Raw genomic sequence first — 16,500 nt, 5'->3', positions numbered from 1 at the left:
AGTATGTCTGTATATTAGAAAAGAATATTAGAAGAGAATATTAATCAAATGTTTAGTATGTCTGTATATTTTCAATGATTTACTGCTCATAAGATCGTGACAGAAAAGTGACCCATATGTGGAAAGATAGAGTGACGTGTATGGATGACGTGTGTGTTAGAGGGGGGGCATCCAGAACTTTGAGGTCTGGTAGTTTTCCACTCTGCCAAGAGCAGGTGCGGGGGGAAGTGAGGACGGGGGGGCGTCCTGAACTTTGTTAGTAGTTGGCAGAACGCCCTGAACTTTGTACAGAGCTGGCAGAGCATAAGGACCTTTGGCGATTTGCCACAATGACGTTGTGGGAGGAGCTTTGGGAGGAGTTAAGATAAGAACAGTGTGGGTGATTTGCCACAATGAGGTTTCAGGAGGAGTTGTAGGAGGAGTAACTGTGTATAAAATGGGTGTAAAAATGATTCGGGGTTCAGTTCTGGAGAACTGATCTGGCTTTATGCGCTTCTGCTAATAAAGTCTGATTTTCCTGAAGATCCTGCCATGGTGTCGTCTTTTCCCTCGTGAAGATGTTTTTCGACAAATTGAAGATTTGGACTCTGTCGTTTCCTAGACATGACAGCTTCAGTGTGAAATAAAAAGCTTAGGCATCTCATGGACAGATGCTGCTGCAGACATAAATAATCGTGGTCTTGTGGCCTACCACATTTGAGGGGGAAATTTACCTGGACAGATTTGCATGCATTTCAATGAGGTATAGAACACTCTCTCCACAGATTTCCTTGAACATTTCCTTGTCAGCCAGAAGCAGCTTCCCCAGAGAAACCTGTACACAGCAAACTTGTGTTTTACGAGAAATCAGAGCTGGTTCTGTTCTAATCTAGCAACATACAAGAATGTATCAACAAGGCCATAATTCGGTATAAGGCACTTTACCAATTTCTATGTACTACTAAAAATAATGGCACTGCTCATGAAGAGACTTGAAGAAAGTTGTTCAAATACATGCACATAGCTACGCATATACAGCCACTGAGAAACGTAGTTCAACGCAGAAAATCAAAACTACACATTAAAAAAAAAAAAGGTTTTTATTCAGTGAAGTCAAAGCAAAAAAAAAAGGTTATAACCACACTGAAATTGTCAAACTTATGGGAACCTGAATAAATGGACAAAGGGACAGTTATCAAACCAATGATAATGCCATGAAGTCATAATGTCCTTTACAGTACAGTTCCCACACAAAAATAGCCACACTTTCAGTTTTGTACTGGAGAGAAATGATCTGCCATTGATAATGCGTGGAGCTGGTTGCTGTGCATTGCACTCATGTCACTGTGCTTCATTTGATAATGCAAAATAATATGAAATAAACTAGTGGTAATACTGTCAAAGGTTAACAGGCCCGATAGTGTTTTTTTCCTTAGCATCCACAGGAGACTGAATTACTGTATACAAAACTGCATTTTAACCTCCTTTTAGATACACATTTGAAATTAAACTTAAAATGATTTTACACAAATGCAATTAACATGTTTCTCCTAATATTCCACAGCTTTCAACAACAGTAGCTTAAAATCTATTTGATCACACATCCAGGAAAACAACACAGTATAAAGGCCCTTTGAAATATGCTTTATAGAGTACCTTTTATTCAGTCAAAATAATAAAATTCATATGTCACACAGGTCAGTGTAGTGATTGATATGAGCAGTCAGATTATGTAGTGTTTTCAAGTATTAGTCTTACATATTTGTCCTTGTCTCACCTGTACCTTACATATGAAAATAGAAAACCACAATTCTACCAAGTGATGCTAAACGTAAATAATGCCAAAAAATGGGGCATTTGTAATGTGTTTTTGAATAGGCTGATTAAATAGAAACACTTATTTGCTGATATACCGAATGTTAAATAAATAGGCATAAGTTAAAATGTATGTACAAGATAAAGTACTCAGTAGTTTGAAATGTATATGCTCTGACTGTGTGAGTTTTCTGAATAGCCACACCTCACACGTACCCACAACCAAGCGTGGAACAAAGGTTTCAAGTGTTTCCCTTTGGAATAAACCCCAACTCTACCCTCCAATTCAGTCTTTCTGCTTAAAAGTAAATCACTCATCCGAAGATGCCCCAGTTACTATGGTGCGTTGTCATGGCTACGTTTCGAATTCAGTACATTTTAACCAATCCCTTCAAACAGCATCCACACGGACAACAGTGAGCGAGCACACGTGGAACGTCTAAGCCTGAGAGATTCATTTAGAGTAAGAAGGGCTGGTATGAGCCGAGTCGGGAGGCTAGCTAGCTGCTCTGTTCATTAGTGTGACGGGGCTGCTTCAGGATTCAATGAAAAGTGGAGGGTATGGAGAATTGTTTTCGGTTTATCCTTCCCCGCGGTCGTCCTCGCCCATCCTCCCCTCCTGAAAGTCCCATTTAAAGCTCTCTTTGTGGCTCCCAGCGGCCGGGGTTAGCGCTCCAACGAAGGCTGCGAGCGGTTCTGGTCACGGGCGCCGCCGGGCGGGCCAGCGCTACGTCTGCTCCACGGGCGCTCCTTCCTCCTTGGGAGGAGGCTCCAAATGGATGGGAGTCACGAACGCAGGCTTCTTCACACTAGCAGGGAGAGAGAGACAGGGACTGGTCACTACCGGTTGAGTTCCTTCATGCCATCTCTTACCACAGGAAGTAGCCCTTTGCATGTCACCTGGCTACCTCAACTGAATCCAGCTGTATGCCTGTCAAAGAGTCGCTTTTGTGATGAAGCCTCGTCAAATACGAGCCAGAAATGACATCACAAAGTGACCCACCCTGTAAAAGACATATTGCTGAATGGTTTTTCTGTTTGTACTGCATTACCCTCAAGGGGTATTCACTCTCATTACACTGGTTGTGTGGCTAGTGTCATGTTACACAGTACAGACTTTGTTGCAGTCACTTCCTCTCCCACTGAAAAACAGGATTAATATGCCATTTTGCTAGTATCACTCGGGACCCAAAGTTCTTAAGTTAGCTATCCGACACCTACCAAGGTCTTAAACAGGTGAACATGCCAGTAATACACTGCCCTCTTGTGGTCATACATCAGCACTATACAAAATACACAAGAACACTAAGACTTGACGTGTGTAGGGTTACAATCTAGTTTCTAAAATTTCAGGAAGAAATATGAACAGAACATATCAGCTGACCAATTAATTTCTCACACACTACTGCTAACCAGCTCCTTTCTGCCTAATGCACTGTATAAGATCGCATGCAAAGCAACTCAGCAGGGACTCCATACAGAATAAGTCTGACAATTTGAGTTAAACATTCCTTATGCAGTTACAGTCGTATTAAAAGGTTTGGGCACCCCTGACAATTTCCATTATTTTCATTTATAAATCATTGGGTGTTTGGATCCACAACTAACTGATGGACACAGTAATATTTCAGTAGTGAAATTAGGTTTATTGGATTAACAGAAAATGAGCAATATGCATCAAAACAAAATTAGACAGGTGCATAAATTTGGCCACCCCAACAGAAAAATCACATCAATATTTAGTAGAGCCTCCTTTTGCAAAAATAACAGCCTCTAGACGCTTCCTATAGCCTCTAATGAGTGTCTGGATCCGGGATGAAGGTATTTTGGACCATTCCTCCTTACAAAACATCTCCAGTTCAGTTGGGTGTGATGGTTGCCGAGGATGGACAGCCCGCTTCAAATCATCCCACAGATTTTCAATGATATTCAAGTCTGGGGACTGGGATGGCCATTCCAGAACATTGTACTTGTACCTCTGCATGAACGCCTGAGTAGATTTTGAGCAGTGCTCTGGGACGTTGTCTTGTTGAAATATCCAGCCCCGGCGTAACTTCAACTTTGTGACAGATTCTTGAATATTATTCTCAAGAATCCGCTGATATTTGAGTGGAATCCATGCAACCCTCAACTTTAAAAAGATTCCCAGTACCGGCACTGGCCACACAGCCCCACAGCATGATGGAACCTCCACCAAATTTTACTGTGGGTAGCAAGTGTGCAAAGTGTGCTGTATTGTTGAACAATGCACAGTGACACCATCTGCAGCAAGATGACCGTGTAGGTCTTTGGAGGTGGTCTGTGGGTTGTATTTGACCATTCTCACCATCCTTTGCCTCTCCGATGTTCTTCTCGGCCTGCCACTTCTGGCCTTAACAAGAACTGTGCCTGTGGCCTTCCATTTCCTCACTATGTTCCTCACAGTGGAAACTGACAGCTGAAATTTCTGAGACAACTTTTTGTAGCCTTCCCCTAAACCATAATGCTGAACAATCATTGTTTTCAGGTCATTTGAGAGTTGATTTGAGGCCCCCATGTTGCCACTCTTCAGAGGAGAGTCAAAGAGAAGATCAACTTGCAATTGTCCACCTTAAATACCTTTTCTCATGATTGGATGCACCTGTCTATGAAGTTCAAGGCTTAATGAGCTCATCAAACCAATTTTGTGTTCCAATTAATCAGTGTTAAGTAGTTACAGGTATTCAAATCAACAAAATGACAAGGGTGCCCAAATTTATGCACCTGTCTAATTTTGTTTAGATGCATATTGCACATTTTCTGTTAATCCAATAAACCCCATTTCACTACTGAAATATTACTGTGTCCATCAGTTATTTGATAGATCAAAATGAAGTTGCGGATCCAAACACCCGATGATTTATAAATGAAAATAATGGAAATTGTCAGGGGTGCCCAAACTTTTTCATACGACTGTAAGTATTTATAACAGCCATCAGTATCAAGTCATTTTGATAGCAGAATCAAGCCTCGTCTTTGCTGGTTCCACGTTGGCACAAAAAGGAGAGCTTTTCTCTTGGTGACATTGCAGTTTTCTTGCTTCAGTTCATATATAAGGGAGTCAATTAAACGCATACGCAATATATTGTGCTCCCAGGATAGGTATCCTGCTAAAACACAACCCAGAGATAGAGGGTACTCGACACATCATCATATTGCAGTAACCCCCTCAGCACAACTGCAGCTGCACTTCAAGAGAGAACAAGCAGAGGCAGACACCCGCAGATACACTCTTCAACATGGTGGGAAACTGCTACTTACGAGTATGGAGAAACCGGGACTGCAACCACCAGCACTTGGTTTCTCTTCCTGAAGAGACGCCACAGCCCCTTGTGGTTCCCACGTACATCCAAGTCCCACACATGCAGGCACTAAAAAGACATATCACACATAACAAACGCATGTAAAGAAACAAACAAAGTTTGTATCCTAATGCAGCTATAAGGTTTCAGGTACACTGCAACACTGAACACAGAAGTGGAAGGCCTCTTGCTGGTCTCACCTTGGCAAGCTCAGTCCAGGTGGCAGTGTCTGTCTCCTGCTCCATCTTTATGTACATGACGTAGATCTTGCCTTCTGAGTCCGAGATAAAAGAGTCCTCACAGGGGTTTTTAGTGTGGTCCAGCAGCTCTGCCTCCCTGCACACAGCACATATGTATACACACACTTATTTTGGCAAGTCGAAGTGTTTGTTTTATATTTCAGAAAGTTTTTTTTTAATTTATCAGCTTCATAATAGCTTCTTTGACTGTCCTTATGTTCCATTCCATTCCATGCCAACACCAGGAGGTTGCACCACAGCAGCTCTTGGATTTTTTTATTAATCTATAACAGCTCCAAGGATGTAGGCAGTATCGATTAAACTCCACCATTTTAGATTATAGGGGTGTTACAAGTGTAGCGTATTCATCGAGAAACCAGGCAAACATTAAATTGCTGTACCGCAAAAATTAAATGGAGAATAAAGCTTAATTTCAGGCATTTTATCTTGTCATTATCTACACAAACAGAAAACTCTAAAATCCCAGAGGTGCTGTGGTGCAACCTCCTGGTGTTGGTATGTGTGTGTAGACTTACTTCAGCAGGTTCTGGATCTCCACCTCATAAGCATCCTTCTTCAAACTGAGGAAACACACAGAACAAAAACACACATTTCACTAAACTTTAACCCCACATCACTCAATGGTAATTCCAACTACCACAGGACTCAGCAACAATCCTCCAACAAGTATCATTGGTAAAAGGTAATTTGAGCTTTACCTATCCCAGTAGTGTAGCAGTGGCAATGCAATAACTTCTCAAGCCAGCACATCTTTAACCCTTTCAGTCCCAAGAGTGCCAAATGGCACTCAAGTGTAACTACCATAAAATTCTGAGAGTGCCATAAACCTTTTCAACCAAACAAAATGACTTCTATACTACTGTTGTCTTGAGCCCCTATTAAAACCCTACCAACTTCTCCACCAAAGCCAAAACATCTTGGGATTTGGTTGGAGCCACTTCATATTGGGCTTGGGGCTAAAAGGGTTAAGAGATGAAACATGCAAGAGTTTTTACCAAAAGTTTTCTAGCAAACACCTGGAGCCATTTGCAGGTGAGTACGGAGAAGCACAAGGTGTTCAGTGCTCAAACATTTCCATGTAAGCTAAATCAGTGCTGAAGACCAGCCACAGAAACCATGAGGCAATACATACCTGTCCACATTCTTCAGCTGAACATTTGGAACGGTATTGAACTTATGCTTCTTGAAATAGACTTCCTGAAACACATACATGAAAACACTATGTTACCCGATGTAAGCTTGTAGAGCCAGTTGCGAACACATAAAACAGAATCAGTTTAATGCACAAACTACAAGCATTACCTCCATAATAATGTGATATTTTCAAGATGTTTTAAGACAAGTACTATGGAATACAATTCAATACATTGTACAGCCAGATTCAGATTCCTTCACTGCTCACTCCTCCTGGTTCCCAGTAGCCTCTTTTCAGATTTAGGAGCACTGTCCCAATATCCAGTTTGTGAAGCTCATAACTAATCTTAAATCTTAAAAATAATCTTAAATCTTAAAAATAATTGTAAATCCTAAAAATAATCTGTTTTGCTTTAATCTTATTTTCCACTGATCACAGAACCACAGAAATGACATGACTGCACCAAACACCTCTAATATTGATACAGCATTGGTTAGAAAACATAATGATGGATGATGAAACAATTTTGATTGTTGGTATTTTCAAATTCTACCAAACTGCATTGTTGATAAAATGAATGGATCATTTTAGCATTACTATTTACCATTTGACAGTTACAAAACAACCCCAAATCAACCAATAACTAACTCAGTTGTATTCCTTTTATTTTGTAAATGGTAAATTGGTCAATTTTGTAGTTCTACACCAACTCTATGTCATTAACCCAAAGCTAAATTTTCAACAAGAAAGTGTTCTATTTAAAGAAAAACAAAAAACAAAAAACTGTCCATTTCAATTTGAGTATTCTTTGAATGAGAACAGAACTGCTGTTCCGTCAGGAATTATTATTATTTTTTTTATTTTTTTTTCTCACACATGAAATTGTATTTTGCTCATTATTTATAGGGGGCTTGCAAACCTTTATGAAGAACAGTATTGTCGCTGTATTTTTGTACTTCTGTTTAATTTACATGATATTGTTTTATTCCTGTTAAACACTGTTACAGACTAGCATAAAAAGTGCTATATAAATAAAGTTGAAATATTAAATGATCTCATAGTCATATACTGTGCAAATGCAGAGACTGAAAATATAGGCACAGGAATTTGGATTACTCTGACAGAATCTGATTAATTTGACTTTTTAACTGTCAAGTGCTCAACTCATTTCCTATCATTAGTATCCTACCACTTGTAAGTTGTCAAACTGACAGTCACCAGCACAAAGGAATATGAAAACGTATTCCTCCATTGTGCAAAAAATAACTGTCAAGACTATGTTTCCGTCATGACGCAGTTAGCACCCTTTCTACAACATGGCACACATAACCCAGAGCTGCACTCAGTGGGTACATTAAGAGAGCGCTTAAACGGAACGTCTATTAGGGCGGTAAGAAAAATGATTCTCACATGGAAGTAGCCATTCATGTTAAGCCCAATAATGCCGAAGTGGTAGGAGCGAGAGACGTCAGGAATGATGCACTCTCTGCCTTTCCTCTGCTCCGGCATCCGCATCCACATGTCCCAGTCCCAGAGCTGCAGGCAAACACACAAAGACACGTGCGCACGCACACGCACACAGACAGACAGACACAGACACAGACACAGACACAGACACAGACACAGACACAGACACAGACACAGACACAGACACGCACGCACGCACGCACGCACGCACGCACGCACGCACGCACGCACGCACACACGCACGCACACACGCACGCACACACGCACGCACACACGCACGCACACACGCACGCACACACGCACGCACACACACACGCACACAGACACGCACACAGACACAGACACAGACACACACAGACACACACACATTACTCCGGAAGCCCAAACACAGGGCCGATCTGAAGAGACAGATTTACATGTACAGCAGCTGAAGCGGGGCCAGCTCTCATTAGCCGGTCGTTTTTGCATGACTCTGGCACGCCTGCATTTGACTGCGGTGCCGGTACCTTCTCTGGCGTGGGCCACTTGGGCTCCAGCTCGTCCTTGTAGAGGCTCTTCTTCAGCACCCAGCCCAGGCCTGGCATGCTCTCCACTCGGTACAGCAGAGAGGGGTCCTCTGCCGTGTGCTCATATCCCTGCAGACACAGGACCGGCCTCACCATGTTACAGCACGGACATTATCCTTCAGGGGGCTGCAAAGAACCAGTTCAAGGACTCTGTGCCAGGATGGGACTCCAGTTGTATGCAAGATACAGTGATGCTAACACACAACGGACACCCAAGAGCTGGAAATTGTGTGTGTGTGTGTGTGTGTGTGTGTGTGTGTGTGTGTGTGTGTGTGTGTGTGTGTGTGTGTGTGTGTGTGTGAGAGAGAGTATGCATCTGTACACATACAAGAGAGGAATGCGCGTGTCTGCACGTATGTGCATGTGAGAAGCTTGTGTGTGTGTGTATGTGAGTATTAAGGTCATGCAAGGGCAGAGTATCCAAATGAGAGTAATTCAATGCTGAGAACATGCAAAGGGTTGATGGAAACAGAGCCAGCCACGAGCACTGGAGCCCTAAGCCTGGGAGGTGATACTGCCACTTACAGTATGATCAGCAGTCTGTTACACACACAGTGACGGAGGAGGGAGGCCCAGCTCACTGACCTGATCGTTCCAGGCAGAGATGCAGTACAGGCTGTCATCTTCATTCAGCAGATGGATGGTCTGACTCAGAAAGCTGTGAGCAGCACAAACAGAGTAAAACACACACCCATGTGTGTCACATTATCGTCAAAGACAATGTACACATTCCCTCTATGAGCTAGTGTGAGTGCATCGCAGGAAATGCAGCTACAAGCAGAAAGCACTGAGACCCTACTGCCCCCTACTGGTCATCGGCTGAAATGTCTTGGCAGCTTTTCGATTTCAAGATTGGCAGCTATTAGAGAAGGTTGCAATCATTCAATTGGTTTCTATTGTTTAGATGTTGATGCTGCTCAGTATATCAGCCAGTTATAGAGTATGGTATTATGGGCCTGCAATGAGTATATAAAGCAATCCTACCTGAAGAAATCAATTGAGATATCCAGGTCCTCTTCTAAGACAATGGCGAAGTTGGCATCCTGCAAGCAAACGCATATCAACGCACATCTTATCCAATGTTATGACCAAGCAATTGGGGAAGACCAGGAAAATACTCACTGGATGCAGATTGAAGGTTGCAGTCAGACTGGCTTTGTAGTGCTGCGAGAACAGAGAGCAGAATCATGTCCATCTTAGCTACTGCAGCAGACTTTAGAGGTTACCAGCAACCTTTCCTTCTCTTCTAATCCATTTACTATTTCGGCTGGCTGACCTTATCACAAATCGAAGATACGTAGTTCTAGCAATTACTGACCTTAGAGGAGAAAATGTTTGGTTCTACTAATAGTAGCACTGTGCTTCCTTTTTAAAGTGGTAATGTATGATTTTTTTTTCATATGAACAAACATCATATTCGAGATATATTCCCACTAGAATTTATCTAGCAAAGAATGGGGAACTATGGGAATTGAAGTAGAATAGACCCATAATAGACCCGTTATGACCACCAGTCACCATGGGAGGCCGCTAAATCCACCAAAAACTAGGAAATGAGTGCTTCAATCAGCCTTCACTGGTTTGACCTGGCACTGGAGGCATTACGTTTAGGGCCTGTAGTTCTGGGTGCATGTCTGTGGCTCCTTTTCAATAATGAAGTGAAGAACGGGGTTAACAGTAAGCTGTGATGCGTTTCACATTAAGTGGGGAGTAGTTGAGGAGATGACCTTTTAACTAAAAGGTTGTGGTTTTGAATCCCAATTGAGGCACTCTGCACAAGGTACTTAAACAATAGTGGAGTGAAATGAATTATGCAAATACAGTGCGAGGGACTTAAATGAATGAATAAATAATCGTCTTTATGGGTCACTTCCAGACCTGGGAAAAATAGGTAATTGAGGGTTTGCACATTTTCAGAGTATTTCATAGGTTCCAATGCACCAGACAAGCTCAGTAAAGCGCAGAAAAGTCTTTGAATCCAAAACACTTCTGTATTTGACCCAGGTCATCCCACTTTCTCATTCTGCCTGCCCTCATCCTGCTTGACGTGCTCACCTGGGACACTCTGGCGTTCTTAATGCTGATGGGAGTGTGCTGGACCCCCTTCAGCCCAAAAAGCTCCACCACATCCATCGGCTCCTGTGAGGCACAAAAAAGGAGCCATGTTCTCTGGACCTGCGCATTTTCCCATCACACAAACTCAGGTCCATCCGCAGCTGAGCCGAGTGCGACGTACCTCATAATATCCGTCGATGAAGACTGTGATCATCTGCGGATTGACCCCGTGTGCGGAGAGCAGAGAGCGCAACATCCTGCGGAGGAGAGAGCGACGTAAACACTTGTGACATGCACAGGAGAAAATGGAGGAGACACAGTGCAGTATACGGTACATTATTTACGACAGTGAGGAGGATGAGGCCGAGAGAGACTAGGACAGGCACTGCTCCAGGTGGTGCTAACTGCCAGGCTTCTGCCACAGTTTAGCATTACTGTATAGTGTATAATCATCATAGGTGACAGACCTGCAACTAACCTACTTTTATCAAACTTTAAACTTGAAACTTTTGCAATCATTTGGCTGTTGTAGTAGAGCCACTATCCCCTCCACAGTCTAAAAACTAAATGACATTTACACACTCACTCACCTGTAAAGGTAATTAGGTCTGTTTCCTGCTATTACAGCCACAGGAACATTGTAGACATTATTGTCCTTCAACTAAAAGGAAGAAAAAGAAAAACATTAATCAGATTTTGTGGATGAACGTACATTCCTCATGCAGTAAGATTACTGAACAAAACACAGGAGCATGCATGCAAGACTGGCACCAGGGCTCACTTGCAAAAGAGATGCCAATCTGAATGTGAACACTCAGGTTAAATAAAGGTTAAAAATAATATAAATAAATAAAAAACTTTTTTTTTTTTTATCATCTTATTCCTATTTGAAGAGCAATATGCTGTATAGTTTTGCCATACAGTTGTTAAGCCGTCACAAGAAAAAATAAAATAAAATCAGCAGACACTGCAGCACTCTGCATGTTGTTGAGCTGGACTCAACTTACAGGATCAGGGTTGAACTCAATAGGGGCAGGGTCCTTGCAGCTGCAAATGCTGCCATAGCCCTCGACTTTACTGCAGAACAGCTTCCGCCTCCGGTTCAGTTCTGTGTCGGCCCAATGGCACTCTGCCTCTATCGGGGAGAAACAGAAAAGAAAAACAAACTAAACCTGACCGCCCGTTGCATGCTGGGATACTGCACCTACCAAAGGCATTGTGACAATAGAATGCTTCAACTTCAATGCTTCAATGCTTCTCTTGCGAGATGAACAGATGGGACAGCTGAATCCTAAAATGCAGAATATGAGTTAGAGGCATGCTAGCTTCTCTCTGAGCCATTACCTTCAGACGCTGTCAGCTGCACCTCAGTCTTCAGCAGCACAGGGTCACCCCACGTGGAAAGAGCGGGAGATTTTGAGTGCTTTTCTCCATACACTTGGCCTGAAAGCGGATTAATTCATGGAAGGCATGTCACCATGAAGCACGGCGTAAAAGAAGCCAAAGTCACAGCGGATAAGCCATTGCGCACTATGTAACGCTACCTCCTTTCTTCACCACCAGGGCCCATGTGTCTCTCCAGCTCAGCGACAAAGACACCTGGCTCCCCAAGCCCTTCAGCAGGTTCTTTGCAGCATCTTTCAGGTGGAAGGTGCCTTCATCCTGCGCCAAAAAACACATCACAAGTCTTCAGCTTCTTATTCAAGGTTCAATACAGTAGAGCCGAACTAAACTACTAAGACTATTTAATTGTTAGAAAGGGAGTTGGGATTTTAATTCAGGATTCAATTTATTGGTTTGGGGGGTTTTTCCAGTCTCCTTCTTGCAGCAAAAATGATCAAAGGCGAACAGTGAAGCGCTGGATACGTTTCGTCAGCACATGATTATACTATATTTGTAATGTGTATTTGCACTGTTAAAGTGGAAATATAAAATATAATTCATCATATACTTATATATTATATTATAATGATAAAATCCGTCATCTATCATGATTTTGCGGACAAAATCAACCAATATTTGAATATTCAAGCCTGTAAAATGCCATTCAGGCCAACCCTACATAACAGCCCTGTTAGACGCAGGCACAAGAGCAACAGGCGTCTTCCCTCACCTTTATGGTGAAGATGAGCACTCTGCCACGGGTCACCATGTTGAGGAAGAGGATCATGGCTTCATCTTCATGGGGGGAGTAGGTGTCAAACACTCGCTTAGCCATTACATGGCCCTACACAGGGAAACCCTTTTACTCTACAGACCACCAAGACTAGGATATTTTGTGGGTGAAAAGAAACAATAATCACTGGAAGACGACACTACACAACGTACAGCAGCAAGCATACCACTTAAGATAAGCACATAAAAACAAACAATTAAAAAGAGACATAATTGCACTGTTCTTATCCTGCTTGACTTGACAGAAAAACCCGATAAAATAATAAATAACATTTCAATGGAAATGTAATCTAGCAAGTCATAATAATGAAGTAGAAAAATTCCACAGTATGAAAGAACAGTCACTGAGGACGGATACTGCATGCTTACAGTTGCCTGATTGAGAACTATTACGTGAATTCCTCTTCCCTGCTCTCGCATCTCATCTTCCAGCACCTAGTGAAGGAGAAACAACGACAACAACATAACCTAGGATTGTGACAAAAGAGGGAACATGGTGTTATAACAGGTCAACAAGGGCTGTATCCATTTCTGGTTTTCATGCCAAGTGCTGGCCTTGTTTACTTAATTAGCCATACCATTTACATCATCCTACATTTGCGCTACATTCCTTGATAAGCACATGAATGACCGGTGCGACTGAACCAGGGCTGTTGCATGCAGCCAATTAGCCACTGTAATTACATTACATTATTGGCATTTGGCAGAGGGATTAGAACCACCAACCTTGTGTGTCCCAGTCATTTTACCTTAACCACTACGCTATAGGCCACCCCTGTAATTACACAGGATAATTGGTGGAAACAAAATCCTGTTTACACTCCAGCACTCCAGGACCAGAATTGCCCATCCCTGAGAAACCCTTGTGAAAGAGCATGAGACTCACAGTGGTCCCATCAACTGCCACATAGACCTTGGAGCGGCTGGAGTACACCTCAATGTCCAGAACTTTCCTGCCACTCTGCGGTCTGCGGGGGGTCTCCATGTTGGGCAGGGCTTCATCTACACAAATAGAAAACATGTAGTGTTCAGTCCACTGTTGAACACATATCACTCAGAATTCAAAGCCATTGTTGAACTGTTAAAATGTTTTCACAGTAATTCCCACTAGCAATCATGTTTTAAAAGATGTGGGGTCTCCTAGAGAATGATTACTGATATATACCATAATCTTGTGCAGCCTCTTCCTCATTGGCAACTCTTCTCGTATCCAATATGAGTTTGATATTAACGATCACCGTCACCAGCAAGAACAGCACTGCTCCAGCCTAAAGACACAAAACAATGTATTTGACAATGATCTTCACCCAGATTTCAAAGATGTGCAGGACTTGGTTTGTTTAAACTGATTTTTTAAAATTTATTTTTTTGTTTTAGTTTTAGCTTAACTGGGACACTTTTCTACAAAGGATTCCCCACAAAGATTCATAACACTCCAAATGAGCAAGCACAATTTGTGAGTAGCTGATACTTCACTGCAACACCCATTGCTGCATAACCTCTTGGACTAGTGCTTGTACTCCTTGTACTGGCGTATATTTTCTGCGAACAGACTCAATGAAAATATCGTAAGGTGAAGCCAGTTGGCAACTGGAGTAAACTGCGAGCGACCACATTACCTGACACAACCTACGGATCGCTCGCTTGTTGGTGAGTTTGTACTTCCAGGTGAGGTAGAGGCTTCTCTGTTGCCGGGGTATGAAAGGCTTGGCTCGAGGATTCGGCGTCCAGGTGTCCATCACAGAGGCTGGAGCCCTTCTCCTCCAGACCGACCACGGTATAGCTGCCACCAGCGCTACGCCGCATCCAGAATGTGTCCCGACAAACGACAATCACGTAGCCATCTAAACATAACGGTACACAACAAAGAACAGATAAAACAGCAACCCGTTTGGGTCATAACACAGCACTTTGACACTATGCAACATTGCACATTTTAACCCATCACTGCATCGTAGCTACGAACTTGGGACTTTGCAAACGTTCGAATTAGCTGGCTGTCTCACGAAGTACTCTCAGGTTTAACTTGATGAAACTACGGCTTTCACAATTTTTCTTAACATCTGCCTACATACATTTCCTAGCTAGTTGTCTCGCTATATCCAAGTAAATACATGTAAATGCAAACAGCTAATACGGTCGAGTCGCGTAAATTGATTTCACAACGCTTGCTAGCTACCACTGCTGTGTTGTACTAGTGAAGTAGCTAAATAACTAGCCTAGCCACCGTTGCCAACAGTAAGTTTTCTAATAATGTGTAAGTTAATTCGTGTATAAATTGACTTGCATATCTAATTTCAAGGCTGATGCATCCCCAGTACTCCATCTTTAAACTTACGTTTGATAATATTACTGACACAGCTGCCTACGATATTTGTTTCTCCACCTAGCCGCAAAAGCTACATGTCCAATTGCTATTTTTACAAGCACAACTAATCGCTAACATGGCTTCCTACGGTGTATTCCAGCGACGAGGACTAACTTCCGGCGCTGAATAACCTGTCACAAGCAAGGTTGTAATGTAATGTACTCGACAAGAGTCTTGTTTAAGTACACATTAAGCATTGTCCCTTGCACGTTTAAATTTATATTTTAAATTAGAGTATAAATTATTTTGTTTGTTTCAGTATTTTTAAAATAATAAAGAAAACTGACAATATTAAAATGGCAAGCAATATACATGCAGGGCTTTTGGTGAATGCTGACTCAACAACATCACACAGTCACATTTGTTGACCACATATTCATGCTATAACCCTCCCATTCCACCTCATCCCCAAGGTCTTATTTTGGATTGAGACCTGGGCACTGTGCAGGGGCTGTGTGCTTTGTGACATGGAACATTATCCTGCTGAAGTATTCTTTTGAAAAAGGCTAGACTGGTTATAAAGGGGTGCGCATGGTTGGCAAGAACGTTTAGTAGGCTATTCAATTGATGCTCAATTAAGGGGCCTACTGTGTGCCAATAAAACATTTCCCACACCATTACACCAACAGCACCAGCCTGCACAATTGACACAATGGATCAATTAATTAATGCTGTTCACGCCAAATTCTGATCGTACAATCTGTGCGTCACAGAAGAAATTGAGATTCATTAGACCAGGCAACATTTCTTCAATCTACTAGTTTTTTGGGATCACATGCCCACTGTAGCCTCATCTTATTTTCATCTGACAGGAGTGGAACCCATGTGTGGTCTTCTGCTGTAGCCCATCTGCTTCAAGGTTTGACATGTTCTGCATTCAGATATGTGCTTCTGCATATACCTACTACTGTTAAAAAAGCATTTGTAGTCTTTCTGTTATGTTGAACATGATGATTTGCTGTTTGGAAGAGCAGATTATTTGGATTATCAGGTGTACCTAATAAAGTGGTTTGTGAGTGTATATCCTATCAGACACACATGCGTGTACAGTATGCTCCATGAGGTTTGGGACAGAAACATATTCTTCTTGAAATGGCTCTGTACTCTACAATTGTTTTTATCAACAATTCACATGTGGTTAAAGTGCAAATTCTCACCTTTTATTTAAGGGCATTTGTTTCACCACTTTGGTTTCACCATGTAAAAATCACAGCACTTGGCTTCACTGGTGTAGCTATACTGTCAGACAGTCTGCAGTTAAGAACATGTATGACTAGCTTGCACTCACACAATCATTCTGCAGTTCAGCATGAGCATTTAAAATGTGTGTGCAGGTATTCTCCAGCAAATGAGATTGCAA

At 42.2% G+C, this 16,500-nt stretch overlaps 1 protein-coding gene across 1 annotated transcript; it reads right to left on the bottom strand.

The window, feature by feature from the left end:
- Nucleotides 1-1,060: 1,060 nt before the first annotated feature.
- Nucleotides 1,061-15,256, bottom strand: pomgnt1 (protein O-linked mannose N-acetylglucosaminyltransferase 1 (beta 1,2-)). The gene is made up of 22 exons (XM_061238726.1): nucleotides 15,111-15,256; nucleotides 14,392-14,616; nucleotides 13,938-14,040; nucleotides 13,659-13,774; nucleotides 13,142-13,207; nucleotides 12,711-12,824; nucleotides 12,142-12,259; nucleotides 11,942-12,040; nucleotides 11,605-11,732; nucleotides 11,188-11,258; nucleotides 10,779-10,854; nucleotides 10,598-10,681; nucleotides 9,665-9,706; nucleotides 9,527-9,585; nucleotides 9,128-9,200; nucleotides 8,483-8,611; nucleotides 7,920-8,045; nucleotides 6,507-6,571; nucleotides 5,890-5,934; nucleotides 5,315-5,450; nucleotides 5,074-5,183; nucleotides 1,061-2,603 (listed from the first exon to the last, which is right to left on the bottom strand). Exons 2-22 carry the CDS (start codon nucleotides 14,509-14,511, stop codon nucleotides 2,522-2,524), a joined length of 1,962 nt encoding a protein of 653 aa, XP_061094710.1. The 5' UTR covers nucleotides 14,512-14,616; nucleotides 15,111-15,256; the 3' UTR covers nucleotides 1,061-2,521.
- Between the last annotated feature and the right edge of the window lie 1,244 nt (nucleotides 15,257-16,500).

This window comes from Conger conger, chromosome 4, assembly GCF_963514075.1.
Source record: "Conger conger chromosome 4, fConCon1.1, whole genome shotgun sequence".
Classification (NCBI taxonomy): Eukaryota; Metazoa; Chordata; class Actinopteri; order Anguilliformes; family Congridae; genus Conger; species Conger conger.
This window is presented reverse-complemented; position numbering and strand designations above follow the sequence as displayed.